This window comes from Trachypithecus francoisi, unplaced genomic scaffold (assembly GCF_009764315.1).
Source record: "Trachypithecus francoisi isolate TF-2019V2 unplaced genomic scaffold, Tfra_2.0 Lachesis_group14, whole genome shotgun sequence".
Classification (NCBI taxonomy): domain Eukaryota; kingdom Metazoa; phylum Chordata; class Mammalia; order Primates; family Cercopithecidae; genus Trachypithecus; species Trachypithecus francoisi.
Genome location: NW_022681459.1, coordinates 20,756,374 through 20,773,297, shown reverse-complemented (window position 1 = coordinate 20,773,297; position 16,924 = coordinate 20,756,374). Strand labels below are relative to the sequence as shown.

The following is a 16,924-nucleotide window of genomic DNA, read 5'->3' as shown; positions in this document are numbered from 1 at the left end:
TAGAGGAAATAATAATGTCTATAAGTTGTTTTTGTGAGGTAGCTTTCATGAATTCAGTCCAAGTACAATTTTCTTTTTTTTTTTTTTTTGAGACGGTATCTTGCTGTTGCCCAGGCTGGAGGGCAGCTGCGCGATCTCGGCTCACTGCAACCTCAGCCTCCCAAGTAGCTGGGATTACAGGCATGTGCCACCACATCTGGCTATATTTTGTATCTTTATTAGAGACAGGGTTTCACCATGTTGGCCAGGCTGGTCTTGAACTCCTGACTTTAGGTGATTCATCTGCCTCGGCCTCCCAAAGTGTTGGGATTACAGGCTTGAGCCATGGTGCCCGGCCTCAGTCCAAGTACAGTTTTAACAGTGACTGAAGAACTTCCCATTTCAAAAAGGTACAACTTTTATTTTCATTTCCTCTTGGATCCAAAACTCAATAGTACCTGATTCCTTTATAGTTTAAGGAAACATGATTCACTGTGGGTATTTATTTAACCGTATTTGCCTTCAATTTTGAACATACTTAAGGTTTTTAGAGCTAGAATAATTAAGACCTTTAAAATTATCTCATGCATCTCAGTTGGCTAGACTTATAAAAATAACCATTAATGTTTTGGGATTTTGTCACTACAAAAATTCTTAGGATCAACTTCTGTTGATAGGATGAATCACATGAATGAGACATTTGTCAATCTCCATAGTAATTATTTGAAACTCTTTTGTGTTTAAACATTGATGTGCTTTTTACTGACTTGTATACACATTTCCACAGGAGGTTGTTCATAAGGAGCTTACTAACTGTGGTTTGCACCCTAACACTCTGGAGCAACTTAGTCAAATACCATTACTTGGGAAATCATCTTTACGGAATGTGGTGCTGAGAGACTACATTTATAATTGGAGATCCTGAACGCCAAAGTAAGCCTAAAAGGAATCTTTGAGGAAAAAAGCCTTCTAGCAAGGAAATTCAAGATTCTTGAAGTTGAAGGAATATACTGACATGTTTATAAACGTAACTTTTATTACAGTAGCATCTAAGGTTTTAAATCAGTGTTTTCTGCTTTTACTGTTTTCACATTAGATTTTTAGATATATAAAGATGAAAAACTCAGATAACTCAAATGAGCTATCTGTATCCCTACAACCTAATTGTATATTGAGTAGAAACTGAATTAATATGTTTCCTTGCAAATGAGAAATCACATAGCAGTTACCTCATGGCATTGTGACTAATAGCATCGGGGCAAAAATATGTTACTTTACCATTTACCTAAGACTGTTAGCAGGTTCTTGTTTGATAAAGGTAGAAAATAAATATAGGTAACATCTACTGAGCTAGCTGATTGGTGATGCTTCTACCTTAATATCTTTCCTACTGATTTATAATTCCTTTATTTTCACATATACTAAAACTCTAATGCATGTTAATTCAGATAAAAAGGCATTTTGTATTCCACATAGAATAGTGTTAAGAATTGTGAAGTACACTGAGCTGTCATGGCAAAGTAGTATTTAATGTGCTTATAGGGTGGGTGGGTGTGTGTGTGGGGGTGTGTGTGTGTGTGCTGGGGGGATTGTATAATTCACATTTTTAAAATAAAAGTGCTTAGAAATCAAAAGCATTGGGTAAAGAAATAATAGTATCTAAGTATTTGTTCACTTTATAATCCAGAAAATAAAACACCACGTTTATTCCAGAGAAGTTTGTATTTGGGCCTCAAGCTTTTGAAAATAAAGTTTAGAGACATAGCATATGAATACCACTGTAATACACATGAAATATTCTATCAGACCCTAAAAATTAACATAAACTTTAACTTTCTCATAGTCAACAAAATAGTGGCTGGTTGCCAATTTTATTAGATAAGTTGGTTACAGCATTTTAATTATCATTTTACGTCTATCTAGGTGTAGCTGAAATTCAAAATGCACATCAAAGTAAAACTATATCACAACTCAATGCCATACTAAATGTACTTGGCCTCTGCAATAGTAGAATTCTAGTCAGACTTCATTTTTTACTCCCTTCTTATGACCCAAGTGGCTTTAACAGGAATGCAGGACTTAGTGCTGATCATCACACAACATACCACTTTCTTTTTAGAACCTCTACAAAATTTTGAGGGGAGATGGTGGCAATAGCCCTGTGGAACAGATCTTGATCACCTCAATAACACTGGCCCAGTATCTGTCCAGCAGAACCCATTGTGAAATAGTACAAGGTGCACAGCCCTTCACTGATTACAGGCAAGTGTTACAGTAGCCTAGCCATAAGGAAGGGGAGTTACATCATAGTACAAAATACAGTATAAAAGCGTTATTTAACATTCCACACTGAAGATTACTCTGATGCCTTCAAACAATCGTTTGGATGTTAGCCACTTAAACAAATACATCACTAAGGTAAACAATATAAACATACCAAAACCCTGTATGGTTAAATACAATTTTCATGGTACAAAAATCAAAGCCTGGAGATGTTTTTACAGATTGCTTTTTACACAATGTCTTAAATTGCCAAATATTTACAACATTAAAGAGGAAATACATTGTGATGCAGAGTAAAATTATCTGAAATGATTATTATAAAACCTCAATCTATCTACGTGAGGCACTCCTGAAGCAAGTGGCATTAGCCATGAGGTCCTTTGGTACAAGGCCCATTGCTTGAAGAACCACAGTAGCTGCTGTGGCTTTAGCATGCTTCTTATTAGGGCTGGCAAAGCTGGGCTGGTAAGCGCTTCCATTTATCAATACCTATTCAAGAAAAACATACAATTGGGCTGGTAAGGGCTTCCATTTCTCAATACCTATTCAAGAAAAACATACAATAAGAACAGCATCAAACTTTAATATCTATTAGCTTTGTATTTTTTCACTAAATGCTAGAAAAATAATTTACAAAAATATAAAACCCATACTATATAAGTCAAATTATAATCTCAACCCAGAAGCAGCAAATCATTTGGGAAAAGGGACTGCAAATTAAAAGCAGGTCTCCAAATTGAGAAAAAGACTGATAAAAGTATTAAATGAATTCCCCACACTCAACTAGAAAATAACAAATTGTATACTATATTTTGCCCATATTTTTCCAATTTTTTTAAAACTAGGACATTGACAAGTCATATGAAAGCACCCTTCAGTTTAAAAACCCCACCACTTAACTACAGATACAAATCCCCCACCCATGAACAGAACCTTAATCCTGTCATCATGTTTACCCCTCACCCTCTAAGTCATCACATTAATAAATATATACAATTAGTGCAGAAATTCATATTTACCCTAAAGAGAAAATGTTTGCGATGATCAGGGCCACTATCATGGACCAACAGAAATTCAGGTGGTTGCCACCTTCTCTTATTACAGATTTCCATCAAAGCAGACACAGGATGCTTGCCTGCAGCAGGGGAAAAAATATCCAGTTTTAAATTATTTCCACCAACTTCTGCAACAAATAATGAATTCAAGGTGGGATTAGGGTAAGAGGAAATTCAAAAATGTGCTCTCACCTGACAGATCTTTCATTGCAGCAGAGAAGTTCCCAGACCTCTTTTGTGCTCTTTCTCCTACTGCAACAAGACCTTCAAAAAAAAAGATTGTTCACTAAATAACTTTCAAAGCACCATTTTAAAACAAAGATTCCTCTGTAGGAGTCTGAACCTCAAAATGTATGCCTTCAGATAAAATCAAGATTCCTAGTACACTTGATTTCTCTATCAATCTTCTGTTTCTTCTCCTTTTACTGTTTTTCAGCATATAAATTTATATTTAATATTCATAGACCTTGGTATGAGAAATTGTAATAAATACCAAATGTAAACAGAAAACAAAAATTTAAGTATGGCCAGGCACGGTGGCTCACGCCTGTAATCCCAGCACTTTGGGAGGCCGAGGCGGGTGGATCACCTGAGGTCAAGAGTTTGAGACCAGCCTGGCCAACATGGTGAAACCCCGTCTCTACTAAAGAAACAAAAATAGCCGGGCATGGTGGCAGCCGCCTGTAATCCCAGCTACTCGGGAGGCTGGGGCAGGCGAATTGCTTGAACCCAGGAGGCGGAGGTTGCAGTGAGTCAAGATTGTGCCATTGACAGCCTGGGCAACGAGCATTAACTCCATCTCAAAAAAAAAAGTTTATTGCTAAGTGATTTCTGCAGATTTACTCTCTCAAAAAAATAAGCCTCAGTTAAGACTCTTCCAAAAAAGGTTAGGATTTTAAGCCACCAAAAAGGTGAAAAAAGCGGTTGTCTCCAAATAAAATAGGTCCCTTTTTTCCTAGCAAACTCTCCTCTCCCTTCCTAACAAATGGGAGATGTTCTCAAAATATGAACATAACCTTTCTACATAACCTCCCTCTCCATAGGCTTATTACAAAGGGGATTAGCTATATTGCTAAACCCAAACACTGCTTTCCCAATTTCATATACAGGTTGAGTATTCCTTATCCAAAATGCTTGGGACCAGAAGTGTGTCGCATGATTTCAGGTTTTCAAATATTTGCATTGAATTTACTGGTCGAGCATCCCAAATCTGAAGAGGCTGAAATCCAAAATGCACCAATGAGCATTTCCTTTGAGCATCATAACAGTATTCAGAAAGTTTTCTGTTTTAGAGCATTTCAGGTTTCCAGATGTGGGGTGCTCATCTTGTATGTTACAGGAAATTTTTCAACCTTTGCTAAATAATTCCGTGCTAATACAAGCTTTTCCAAACCTATCCTGGGAAATCTGTGGTTCTCCGAGAGCTTACAGTCAGGCCATGTCCCACAATTCCAAGGAGAATGCTTCCTGAAATTGTACAATACTTACACCAAAGTATTTGGTGCAGAGCTAGTTCATTTCCAAATTCATTAAGACAGATTAACTGTTGAAGTTAGCTTCAACTTACTGTTTGATTACAAAGATGAAAATAAATCCCAGTTTCACATTTGCCAGCTTTTATAAATGAGGTTTAAACAAGCTATAAAAAATCATACTGAGCGGGCAAGCCTCTCGTGATTCCACTTACATTAATTATTCCAAAGGAAAAAGTTATTTAAAAGATGCCAATTAGCTTATCTGTGTGAACGATTAAATACTTAACAACTACATACAAGCTACATGGAAGACACAGTGCCCAGGTATCTGAAGGTAAAAGGAAAATACAGTCAATGCTAACGGTTCCAAAATGCCTTAACACCAGGCAACAGGAAGAAGTAACACTACTGTCAGCAGCTGGTCTACTATACTCTAACCCAACTAAACTACTGAGCTTGGGGAAAAAAAAAAAAAAAGCAAACAGGGTTTATGAAATCTAGACTAAACAGCATTGTAATAAGAAATAACAAAAAATAAACCAAACTAGAAATAAGGATGGTTCTTTGTCAAGAGAAAATAAAATGGAAATCCTGTTTTCTAAACATGAAATCTGGTTGAATTTGGAGGTGTAGTAATATAATTAGATATATATATACATTTCCATATTTAGCAACTAGCATAACAAAAGGTGCCTTTTAAAAGTTCAAACTGGTGTCTCTATCCATAGTTACATAAAAGCTGCTTCTGTGAACCCCAAAAGGGGTTAATGTTTTTTCTGACAAATAGCTGTATATATACAAGAAATGCCTTCAAGTTCAGGATCACTGGGTTCAAAAGGATATATCAAAGGTAATGTTAAAGGAGGTGTTAATAAACATTTCAAAAAAGAACTTATTACCTTTTCGGTCTGTCTTAAAATCAACTAGGATGGGTTCCTTATTGCCTTCTTTGTTTTTTCCTAATCCTTCTCCTTCTCTCCAGCCCATTTTTCTCATCAAAACGGCTCCCATTCCTCCAGTTACCGGGGCTGCTCTTAAGAACTGATCCTATCCAAAGAAAGAAAGGTAAAATATCCCCATTTTACAGTTAGAATGTGGTAACAGATTCATTGCTTACTTTCTAAAAAGAGGAATCTTATTTTACTTCTAGATCTGTTATAGCAATTAAATGTAAATTCCTCTATATACATACTGTAGTGTGTATGTTCTGATTATTTTCACATTAACGTAATAGTATTTTAGAAGTCAAATAAGACAAGTAAATGGCAGTTTTGAAACAGTAGCCCTCGTGCCCCCCTCAAAAAAAAAAAAAAAAATTAGAACACTCCTGTTTTCGTCCACTATTTAGGTTCACTGGTATCTCTTCTTAGCTTGCAAAATAAAAAGAAGGCAATGTTAAAACAATCAATGATATTAATTGTCCCAGGTGTACCTAGTTTATGAATAAAGCCCAGAAATCACTTAGAAATAGTTTAGACACTGAAGAAGCATACTGTTGTCATCCAAAGTTTTCTTCCCCATTCTACTATAAAGCAAGTATAAATATTTTACTTAGAAAATCCCTAAAGCAGCCAAAAAAAAAAAAAAAACCTCTTGAAATTTACACAGTAACAAATAGAAAACAATCACATAAAATATCCTGTAAGTATGCCAAAATGAATTTGAATTCTTTTAAAACCTAGCTTGATGTTAAAAGACTTTTAAAAAACTCCTTAAACGTTTACATACCTAGGCCTCGGTAGCAGCAATGTTGTGACTAGTACGGCTGGCACTGACCGGGGCAAGAAGACAGCTACAAGGATTTGGCCCTGAAACAAGTTTCCATACAGAGGGGTGAAAGTTCACAGGTTATTCTGTGAACAATCATCTCTCTTGTATCCAACCCACTGAACCATAATTTCCATCAAAGCAGCAAACCACTTAATGTCCTAAGATGCACAAGTATATACATTAGCATGATCAACACTTACTTTTACAGGTTAAGAAATATTCAATGCCTCTTATTAAAGGGCATCCACGTACAATATAACAAACAGTATTAAATTCTACTGTTGATCTTTATAGCCACTTTTTAAAAATTTGAAACATGTATCTCCAGATCATGCTTTATTTTCCCCTTGTTACTAAATTTTAGGTTTTTATGTTCTCTACCAAACATATACATAAATATACATATAGCAAAAGTCATTAACTTATCAACAGAAAGAGTAAAAAAACTTTGGTAGCTCAGGAAATAGTATGTATTCACATCTCCTATATTGATAAGTTAATACTGAATGTAAAACAAAAAACATGTTTGTATGCAGTAGTAAAACTATCATCTTTTGTTTCCCAGCTTTATAATTAAATGCTGGGGAGAAAACATGCCAATGACGTGTGACTAGACATTAAGTTCATCAAGATGCTCTGATGGAAGGAGGCAGCTGTGGAGGTAAAAACATACCCCTGGTTCAGTTCCTTATTTGGTGCAGGCCATGCAGTGTAGATGTATAAAGAGAAAGCTGATGCTTGGATATTAACTGCCTTGATGCTACACACCTAGAATGTCTTTTACTTACTTCCAGGTTCATCCGTCCCTCTTTTCCAGGGAACACTCCTAAAAAAAAGGGCAACTGTGCAGAGTACAATATAAATCCCCAGATAACCCAGGTTTCCAATTTTGTTTCCATTCCTTAGTATCGTCATCTGTTTCTTGACCCCAATGTGAAAAAGCTGATTAATTTAATGAGACCACAATAATAAACTCTATTTATCAGGTCACATCCAAATCATTCCATTCCAGAAATAAAAGTTCTTTTAAACCAACTATTTTAAGTGTTTTACTGATTAATGAGAATACTGATAAAACTTTGCTTTTTTTAAAATCTAAAAATATACTGCAACAAACTAAAAAGAACACAGAGGATGTTGGTATTCCATGTGTTTTTTAACACATAGGTGGATGCTGGACTACACTAAAGAAGAGCCAAAATGATCGTTTGACAGGTTTTCTAAACACAACTAAACATTTAATGAGTAGACAATCTTTGTGATATTTAACAAGAATGATACATGCTAAATTTTCAGCTGCCTAATGACTACTTCTACATGTTGTGGTCCATGTTTAATTTTAAAAAGTTTCTTTTTTAGTTGATACTAGCATCAAATATTCTTCAGTAATTCTATACAAATGAATCTTTTCCTATTAAGTGCTACTTTTAACTATAATTTAAAATTTGGTCTGATGAACATATCTTTATTGCATAGTTTATCAAAATGATTTGCTTCCCAAAGTATATCTTACATAAAATATGAAGTCAAAGTCTTTTTTAAAGGTGCTACTAAAATTTTAAAATTATTTACTTAAAGTCTGTTAACTGCCTACAAGACTGTGAATACCAGAAGAAATTGGTTTTAGGGGAACTGAGTCAGTAAAAGATTCACTTTTTAAAGTTATTTAAGCTATTAACATATTTAGAAGTATACAAACATTATGCATCAGCACATCATTAAAGACCAAAATTTTGTAAAGGAAGCACATTCAGAAGTTTCTGCCTAGTAGTGTACACTGCCTGTATTATGTGCCTATTTTAACACCCATAAGCTTTATTTCTAACTTCCTGAAATACTGGCTAGGTACTTAGCTTCAAGACTAAATAGTATTAAAGAATTAAAACTAAAGAAATAGATGTACATTTATAGTTCTTCCCAAGATGTAAGACATTTTTTCAAATAGTATATAAATCACTTTCATAGTTAACTATAATACAGAAGTCCAAGATTAATCCAATCTTTAAAATATTTTTCTATATATATTTCACCTTTATTCTAACACCAACTCTCAGCAAACTACAGAAATTGTAATTTCTTAATGAATCTAACTGTGTACTCACTATACACATCAGTGCAACTACTTCCGAAAAAAGGCAGGCATAGTGAGTATACATGATGTTTCATATTAATTTGTTAGTAAGATCAACAAAGATAAAGCTATCAAAATTGAAATAAATGTTACAAGATTAAAATACCCAAAGCAATCAATGTCTCATTTTTCAGAAATTCAGCTCATTCACTGGCATTCAGCAACTCTCTATAGGTAACCATCACATTACTGATTACCACTAGACACCTCGGAGACTTTGAAATTCCAAAGAGTTACTTGCCCACGATCACACAAGGAGTCAGGAGTACAACAGGATAAAGAAACCTTCCCAATCCATTAGACCACGCGGCCTCCCAGTTTCAGCACTGCTATGCTGCCAGTACTCCTGTAACAAATTTCCCATCACCCATCCAACCAATCTTTGTCCCTTCACCAGAACGTGTTTCTTCAGAATGCCCTTCTCAGCCACCTAAGACTCCCCCAGTGATGAGGCAGCCGTAGGTGGAGTTCACAGGTCTCACTGCAGAATCTGAAACCAGATGCACCTACATCTTCGTAGCACGAGGCGTCCATCCTCTCCCTTGATTTTAGGTCTTACATATCTGTTTTGTCATGAAATTAGTGGTTCTCAAATTGAGCCTGTGGATCACCAGAGGCCACTAGGGCCTAAATGGTGGTCCACAGATTAATCTCCATCCCATCCCCTTCACCACAGCCCACCCCACTCCAGCCATCCTCCCTCAGCCTTCCAGTCCCATGGCAAGATCACCACATGCAGAGCTAATACTAGGGCCTCCCAACCACTTGCTGTGACCGGCAGCTGACAACCAAAAGGACCTGGGGCTACAGGTCACAAGAGGAGTAAGGAACAGGGGCCAAGAGATCTTACAAGAAGGCACAGGCACTAATGAAGCGGGTGGGGTGCAAGGACAAAGGAATAGAGGAATGGAAAATTAAGGTGGTAGAGGGCTCTTGGGGGCAGTGATCCACCAAAAATAAACCTGTAATAAAGCATCCCATGATGAAAAATTTGAGAACCACTGCTTTGAAATGATTAGGTTAGTAGTCCAGCAGGAACTGTGGAATATTCTGAACAGCACCTGATACGCTGTTAGCGTTCAAAATATAGTTAAATCACCCCTTCAAAAGCAGCAGTAGCAATTTTTAAAATAACCTTATAAATTAGTGGCTCTTAAGCCACATTTATACATTTGCCATTTTCTCATGAATCCAGTCCGTCTTCAGTGTCCGCCCTGGAGCATATACACATAGCAAATTTACTTGGAACTTTGGTTAGAGTCACTGGTCTTTTCATGCAGTTTTAATAAAGTTTCCAAAAAATTTAAACTTTGTTCGACACTTTCATATGTGCATATACTGTGTACCTTTTTAATCCAGGCTTGGGCACCAGTATTGGCCAACTGTTCTTGTGTCAAAACCTGTACTCCTGTACTTCCTGTGAACTGGCCAGGAATAGAGTTCAGCTGAGCCCAGGCATCAATCTGAAGAAAAGTAGTAGTCTCAGTTAACTAAATAAAATTACCTGATTAAAATGTCACTAGTAATAATTCGCTAAAAATGGCTGAAAAGCAGACAAATATTTAATGTTTAAAACATATTTAACATTAAATGTTTGCCTACTTTCTAAAGCAGTTTGACAACATTTAGTGAATCCTATTAATAAGATTATGAAATGTATCTAAAAGCACGGCTACTAAAAAATATGGCTGTTAATATTCTTCAAACTGTCACACAGATAAACTAAAAATGCAAAGAAGAGCTCATATGACAATGGGTCACCACCCTCCCTTCCTACCTATCTCATACAAATGTACTGTAGTACATGTCATGACAGCCTGAATTCTTAATTACTTCCTTTGAGACATTATAAATATAGACTAAATTCATGACACAGGTTTAAAGAGTTTAAATATAGGAAACTGCCCACTTGAATACATAGAACTTTTTGAGATGGAGTTTCGCTCTTGTTGCCCAGGCTGGAGTGCAATGGTACGATGTCTGCTCACTGCAACACTTCCTCCCGAGTTCAAGCGATTCTCCTGCCTCAACCTCCAAAGTAGCTGGGATTACAGACATGCGCCACCATGCCTGGCTAATTTTGTATTTTTAGTCGAGACAGGGTTTCTCCATGTTGGTCAGGCTGGTCTTGAACTCCTTACCTCAAGTGATCCGCCTGCCCCGGCCTTTCAAAGTGCTGGGATAACAAGCGTGAGCCACTGTGCCCGGCCGTAAAACAACTTTTTAAAAAAGCCTGTACACTTTTTTTCAGTCGCCAACATTTGTTGTGATAATCAGCTATCATTCACACAAATTAGATTTACTAAACACCTTGCTCTATCAGCAACGTATTTCCTGTCTGAACATGTACTTAACTGATTTACCATAAAACAGTAGGAAATGAAATGGAGAGGCTGTCCATTGTTAAAAGCACAGACTCCAGATTCAGATTGCTTGGGTCTGAATCCCAGGTTCCCCCACTGATTAGTTGTGTGACCATGGATATCACGTAATCACTTTTTTTTTCTTTTTCCCCAAGACAGTCTCTCACTCTGTTGCCCAGGCTGGAGTACAGGGGCGCCATCTTGGCTCACTGCAATCTCCGCCTCCCGGGTTCAAGCAATTCTGCCTCAGCCTCCTGAGTAGCTGGGATTACAGGCGTGTGCCACCATGCCCAGCTAATTTTTGTATTTTTAGTAGAGACGGGGGTTTCACCACGTTGGCCAGGCTGATCTCGAACTCCTGACTCCTTGTCCCCACCTCAGCCTCACAAAGTGCTGGGATTACAGGCATCAGCCACCACGCCTGGCCTTAACCACTCTTCAGTTTTCTCAGCTGAAATATTGCAGCTATTGCTACCTACACAATTCATAGGGTTGCAGGCACTTAGTTGTTTTTATACACCAGATTGTAAACTCCGTGAGGACAGGGAAATTTTTCTATTTTGTTCTCTCAAGAAACAGTTCCTGCCACATAGTAAACAATAAACATTTATTGAATAAATGATCAAGCCTCAAATCACTTTCATTTAAAATAAGACATTTAAAATAAGGTAAATGATGTTACAACTCAACTAGTTAGCGAAATTCTTATTTAGACATTAAAACTGGTACACTGGTGTGAGTTGGCTGAAGGTACATAACAATTAAAAAAAAAAGAACTGCTACATACCCTTTCCTGAGCTCTATTTAACATGCTCATGGCTTCAAGGTCAAATGCATTCTCACTGAGTCTTTTCTGAGCAAGTGCTCGTTCACTCATTGCTGTAGAGATGTCCACAGGCTACGAAAGAAAACACAGATAATTATCTCAAATTACCATAGTCCCCTAAATTCTGAAAAGTACTCATATCTTTAGTTGCTACATGTCAAAAACAAAATAGTCTTATATACTAATAATCTTGGAAAATAGGGAGAAGACTCAAAAAGAGAAAGTAATCTTGGAAAACAAGAGGATTAAGATAAATTACAAAGTATCACACAGGCAGCAGAACTGAACCCAAAATCTGACTGAATTTAGTCAATTTTCTATTATATATATCAAACTATAATCATAGAAGGTTCCATTAAGAACTTAAAACTCTCTACCCTTCATGATTGAAAGCCATTTATAAGTAAACTGCAAATTTTTTTAACTGTGGTAAAGGTTATTACATTCCTTAGCAGTTTTCATTTTACTCATTAGCATAACCTTCAGAAGCAGTAAGCAAAATTATTGAATAAGCAAGCAGAAAATCATTATGATCACTCTTTTACTCATCAGCGTATCTTTAACATCTTCCCGTTGTGGACACTTTGGTCTTAAGAACCCACTTTCTTTAAACAATATATTCAGGATATACATAAGCAAACCATGTTTTCAGTTTATACACACTTACTACTTATTATAAGTATATTATACTATTTATAATTATAATACTTCTGTGGAAGTCCATAAACATCAACTGAAACACTTTTAAGTGTCTGAAGTCCTAGGTTTTTCTTTTCAAAGCTCATATTCTACCTTTTAAAACCTTATGGTAAGTGGAAGAAACTTTTTTTTAAAAAGTAATCTTTGGAGCCAATTCTTAATTTGTCAGATTCATGGAAGGTTTAACCACAGAAGGAAAAACACATCAACCTAAGTGTTTGGTACTTTTGTTCTAAAATTAAAAGCTTGAGTTGATCTGTATCAACTCATTTCTTGGTTGTTCTTAACGTTATTAATATTTCCTAGTTATCTCACAAGAATATTCATTTTTGTAAAATGCTTATCTGACATGGAAGGTTTCGCTGTTTTCATATACAAAGAGTAAGTAGACACTGCATGAACATAACAAACATGACTTCAGTAAAGAGCTAACAGCTAAAGATTTTCTTTTTTACAAGTAGAGGCTAGTTGTTATTAAGACTATGTATCATGTACAAAAGACTTCTTTTAAGAATAAGACCTGTCTAGTAGAGAAGGCTGTATGACTGTGAGAATAATTATAACTCATGCATAAGGATTCACCAGTCTTTCTTACCTTCAGAACCTCTAATCCTCCATAATTCTTAGTTACCTTGCTAATGAACTAATATTCCTTTAGCTAACTCAAGGTTTTTAAGAAAGTATGGATTCTGATATAATGCCTTCTTAAAATGAAAACAAAATTAATTCTTTCTGTAATTAGACTATTTATGTTAATATATCTTTCTAGAGATCTATAAAAAGTCTAATAAGCAACTGCAGAATGCATCTTTCAAATTCAATCTCGACAGTAATTTCACTGTCGATTTAAGTAAATCATCACACAAATTAGAATATTTCTAAGACCTATTAGAAATATTAATCTAAGCAAAGTGAGACTGAAACACTAAGAAACTTAGTATGTTCATCTTTTAAGTCTGTTTGATTCTTGGGACTTTAAATGAGAATGCAGATATTTCAGGTGAAAACTCACGTCCCCCTAGGCCTACCTTAAGACCTTTTGTCAGGTAGGATTATCAAGGTAATTTTTGAAGGCACACCATGAGACAAGCACTGTCTCATTAACCTTCTCACACTTACTTTGCTTTTCCTAACAGTCTCTGTAAATCTAAGTGTTAGGGCACTTAAGACATAAATAATAGGCTTTTATTCTAAAAAGGCTAAAATCTGAGAGGATACTGGGGAAAATGTGTCTACCCACTATCCCAACTCCTGATCCCCAATTTCCAACTATAAATTAGCCACGAATCTATTCAGGTGGCTCTAAAATATAACTTCTAGAATAAAACTAATTCTTTCCAAGTAGAAAGCAAACTATTATACTTGTGAATGTTTTTCTCTCTTAGCCCTTATTAAACAGGTAACCTAAATGCCTCACCATTTATCCCCAGAATGAAACTCTTCAAATCTTAGTGTTTCATATTAAATTCATATGACTCTGAAAGGAATTTTATTATAGCAACCTTGATATTTAAATAAAATTACAACTATGTTTTTCCTGAGGTAGTAAAACATTTATTCTTCAACAGACTTACCAAGGGAGCTGCAAGTTCATGTCAAAAATGTATTACCAAATAGTAATTTGACTATGTTTCATGTATGTGTATATATGTATGTATATATAAATATATATATTATATATATATATATTTTTTTTTTTTGAGATGGAGTTTTGCTCGTGGCCCAGGCTGGAGTGCAATGGCACAATCTTGGCTCACTGTAACCTCCTGCCTCCTGGGTTCAAGTGATTCTCCTGCCTCAGCCTCCCGAGTAGCTGGAATTACAGGCACGCACCGCCACCCCCTACTAATTTTGTATTTTTAGGAGAGACGGGGTTTCTCCATGTTGGTCAGGCTGGTCTCAAACTCCTGACCTCAAGTGATCCGCCCGCCATGGCCTCCCAAAGTTCTGGGATTACAGGCGTGAGCCACTGCACCTGGCCATATTTTTATTTTTAAATGCGAAAACATACTCAAAGTAGAATGAATCAAGATTATCTTAACCTCGTAAGGATCCTCTAAAGTTTACATCAAAAAGCCTGTTTCCAGCCGTTCAAGGTAACACAAGTTATACGATAAGGCATAAAAAGCCAATACAATCCCCAAAGCAGCAATTTTTGAGGGTCAGACCCGATGTTACTTAGCAGTATTGAAACACTCATAATAGCACAGCCACCCTTTAGAGCAGCAGCACTGCCCAGTACAACTGCCTGCAGTGATCACTACTGAGCACTTGAAATGTAACTAGTGTGATTAAAAACCTGATTTTTCAGTGGCTAGTAACTGCTATATTGGACAACAGAGCTTTAGAATCTTAACTATCCTTTAATATTCAGAAACTGGAAATACAAGAAAGGGACCAAAATTATGGTAAAAGGCCCTTCCAAAAACTGGCAAAAGAGAATCTTTAATCTGTAGAATACAATTATCAAGTTGTCATCAACAAGCCTTAGTTTCTACCAATACATTACAGACTAGCATGTTACCTAATGTATAAAAATAATTCTGTAGTAATATTCTAATAATGGGGGAAATGTTCACTGACATTTCACCTTTGCTCTAAAAGGTGAAATTTACATAAAAAGTGTCCTGAATTACAATTATCAGGTTAATAAAAACTGCCCAAATTCTTCACTCTTTCTCCCTCAGCAACAAAGCAGACAACTACTTCTTATAAAACCCACAAAGGTGTCTGAGGAATAATGAAATTATATAATGCAATTGGTACCATATAACATGCATTTCATGACCTATATTATACATGTAAGGGCCTTTTACATTTTTATTTCTCATTTAGGAAATTCTTCTAAAAGTCAATTTACTCCTTTTGTTAACACAACTGTTGACATAAAAAGAACAAGTGTCTTAAGAGACTTCTTAGAGTATCAGTGAAAGGATATAAAAGAGCTAAAGATAATTGTTAGGATGGGGTGAGTCAGATAAGGAAAATACCTACAATCAGAAAATTATTTTCTATTATTGGTAATCACAGATATCTTAAAAGCAGGCACAAAAGGCAAACTATAAGAAAATAGACCTAAAGTAAAATCATCTGGCCTGTATATAAAACATGACTTTAGAATATTTAGCAAATATTAAAATATAAAGAGGTTAATGCATACAAGAGCAAAATGACAACTACAAAAATTAAAGCCACAGAAGGTCCCCATTATGTGTTTGGTTGGCTTTAAAAAGTGAATTACAAATCTTTTTATTGTATCATACAAAATTATCTAGTGTATAATAGACTAAATGAAGTACAACGGGAAAACAAATAACCTACTAAATGGTTCAGAGAAATTCAGCATTAACCACATAAGAGAATCTAGGAAGAAAAGAATTAGTAACAAGGCTGTATATTACACATTCTAGCAGTGCCAGAACCTATGTGTTTAATTTCCAATTAAAATTTTCATTTTACTCCAAGTTTTACTATACATTTAGAGCTTATAAATTTAAAAAAAAATTAATTCCATTGGGATGTGGAAATACGATTTGGTAATACAAACCAGCAAACTGCTTAAGATAAAGATGATCTTAACATCTAAGCATTCACTAGACCTTAACAATACTACCTCTGGACCCCTAAACATTTGATTGATACTAAATCCATGGTAATGGTTGAGTAGAGTTATTACTGCACTTATGTCAGATTACATCCTAATCTTCTACTCAATAAACCTCTGCTAACTTTATTACCAAGAATTAATGCCCCTGAGGACTATTTTTAAAATATTAGTTTTCCAACTTTTTTATTTCATTGTTTATAAATCAAATTCACACAAATACAGTCAAAGTTCTGTAGTCACTCCTTACTGAGGATGATGCTGGCTGGTTTCTGAGTATGAAGACGATGCTATGGCAGTACCGCACACAGTCTGATGAGTTGTTTTTCCATAAGAAATGAATTTATGCTGCTTCATCCACAATGTCTATCCATTCATACTCATGTCAAAGAGCATTTATATGCAAGACAATTGGTGGGATTAGGGATTATAGCAAAGCTAATTCAGCCCTCTTATGGAGATAAAATCTGTGATCTTTGCCTAAATGTTTTATGCTTAAGAACAAAGAACCACAAACTCCATTTATATTTATTAAAATGAAAAAGGCATAGATCAAAATTACTATTCATTTCAAAGGTTGACCATTTAAAAGAACTATCTCCTTTTACTCTAGAAGCCTTTATTTCAAACTCCAACAAGGAATCAAAAGGGTTAATGCTCCCATAAAATGTTACCAAAAGTATTTCACAACACTGGTATATATAACACTAACTGTATAAATAATAAATGCATTACTTTT

At 35.6% G+C, this 16,924-nt stretch overlaps 2 protein-coding genes across 8 annotated transcripts in view; one reads left to right on the top strand and one right to left on the bottom strand.

Annotated features, from left to right (window-relative positions):
• DONSON (DNA replication fork stabilization factor DONSON) overlaps window positions 1–16,924 on the top strand; it is a 28,845-nt gene that overhangs the window by 10,596 nt on the left and 1,325 nt on the right. For 2 of the 3 annotated variants that reach the window (XM_033232379.1, XM_033232377.1), the window contains one exon: window positions 767–1,332. In XM_033232379.1, the coding sequence (XP_033088270.1) occupies window positions 767–904 (138 nt within the window). In that variant the 3' untranslated portion in view covers window positions 905–1,332. Of the gene's footprint in view, window positions 1–766; window positions 1,333–16,924 lie in introns of those variants that run through there. The other variant, XM_033232378.1, reaches the window with a different exon arrangement.
• SON (SON DNA and RNA binding protein) overlaps window positions 1,683–16,924 on the bottom strand; it is a 33,655-nt gene continuing 18,413 nt past the window's right edge. The window contains exons 7-13 of one of the 5 annotated variants that reach the window (XR_004442145.1): window positions 11,844–11,954; window positions 10,040–10,156; window positions 6,521–7,388; window positions 5,692–5,839; window positions 3,510–3,581; window positions 3,282–3,397; window positions 1,683–2,804 (exon numbers count right to left, since the gene is read on the bottom strand). Coding sequence is in view for 3 of the 5 variants with exons in the window: in XM_033232364.1 (XP_033088255.1) it covers window positions 2,593–2,751; window positions 3,282–3,397; window positions 3,510–3,581; window positions 5,692–5,839; window positions 10,040–10,156; window positions 11,844–11,954 (723 nt within the window). In the remaining 2 variants the exon portion in view is untranslated. Of the gene's footprint in view, window positions 2,805–3,281; window positions 3,398–3,509; window positions 3,582–5,691; window positions 5,840–6,520; window positions 7,389–10,039; window positions 10,157–11,843; window positions 11,955–16,924 lie in introns of those variants that run through there. The other 4 variants (XR_004442144.1, XM_033232365.1, XM_033232364.1 and 1 more) reach the window with 4 other exon arrangements.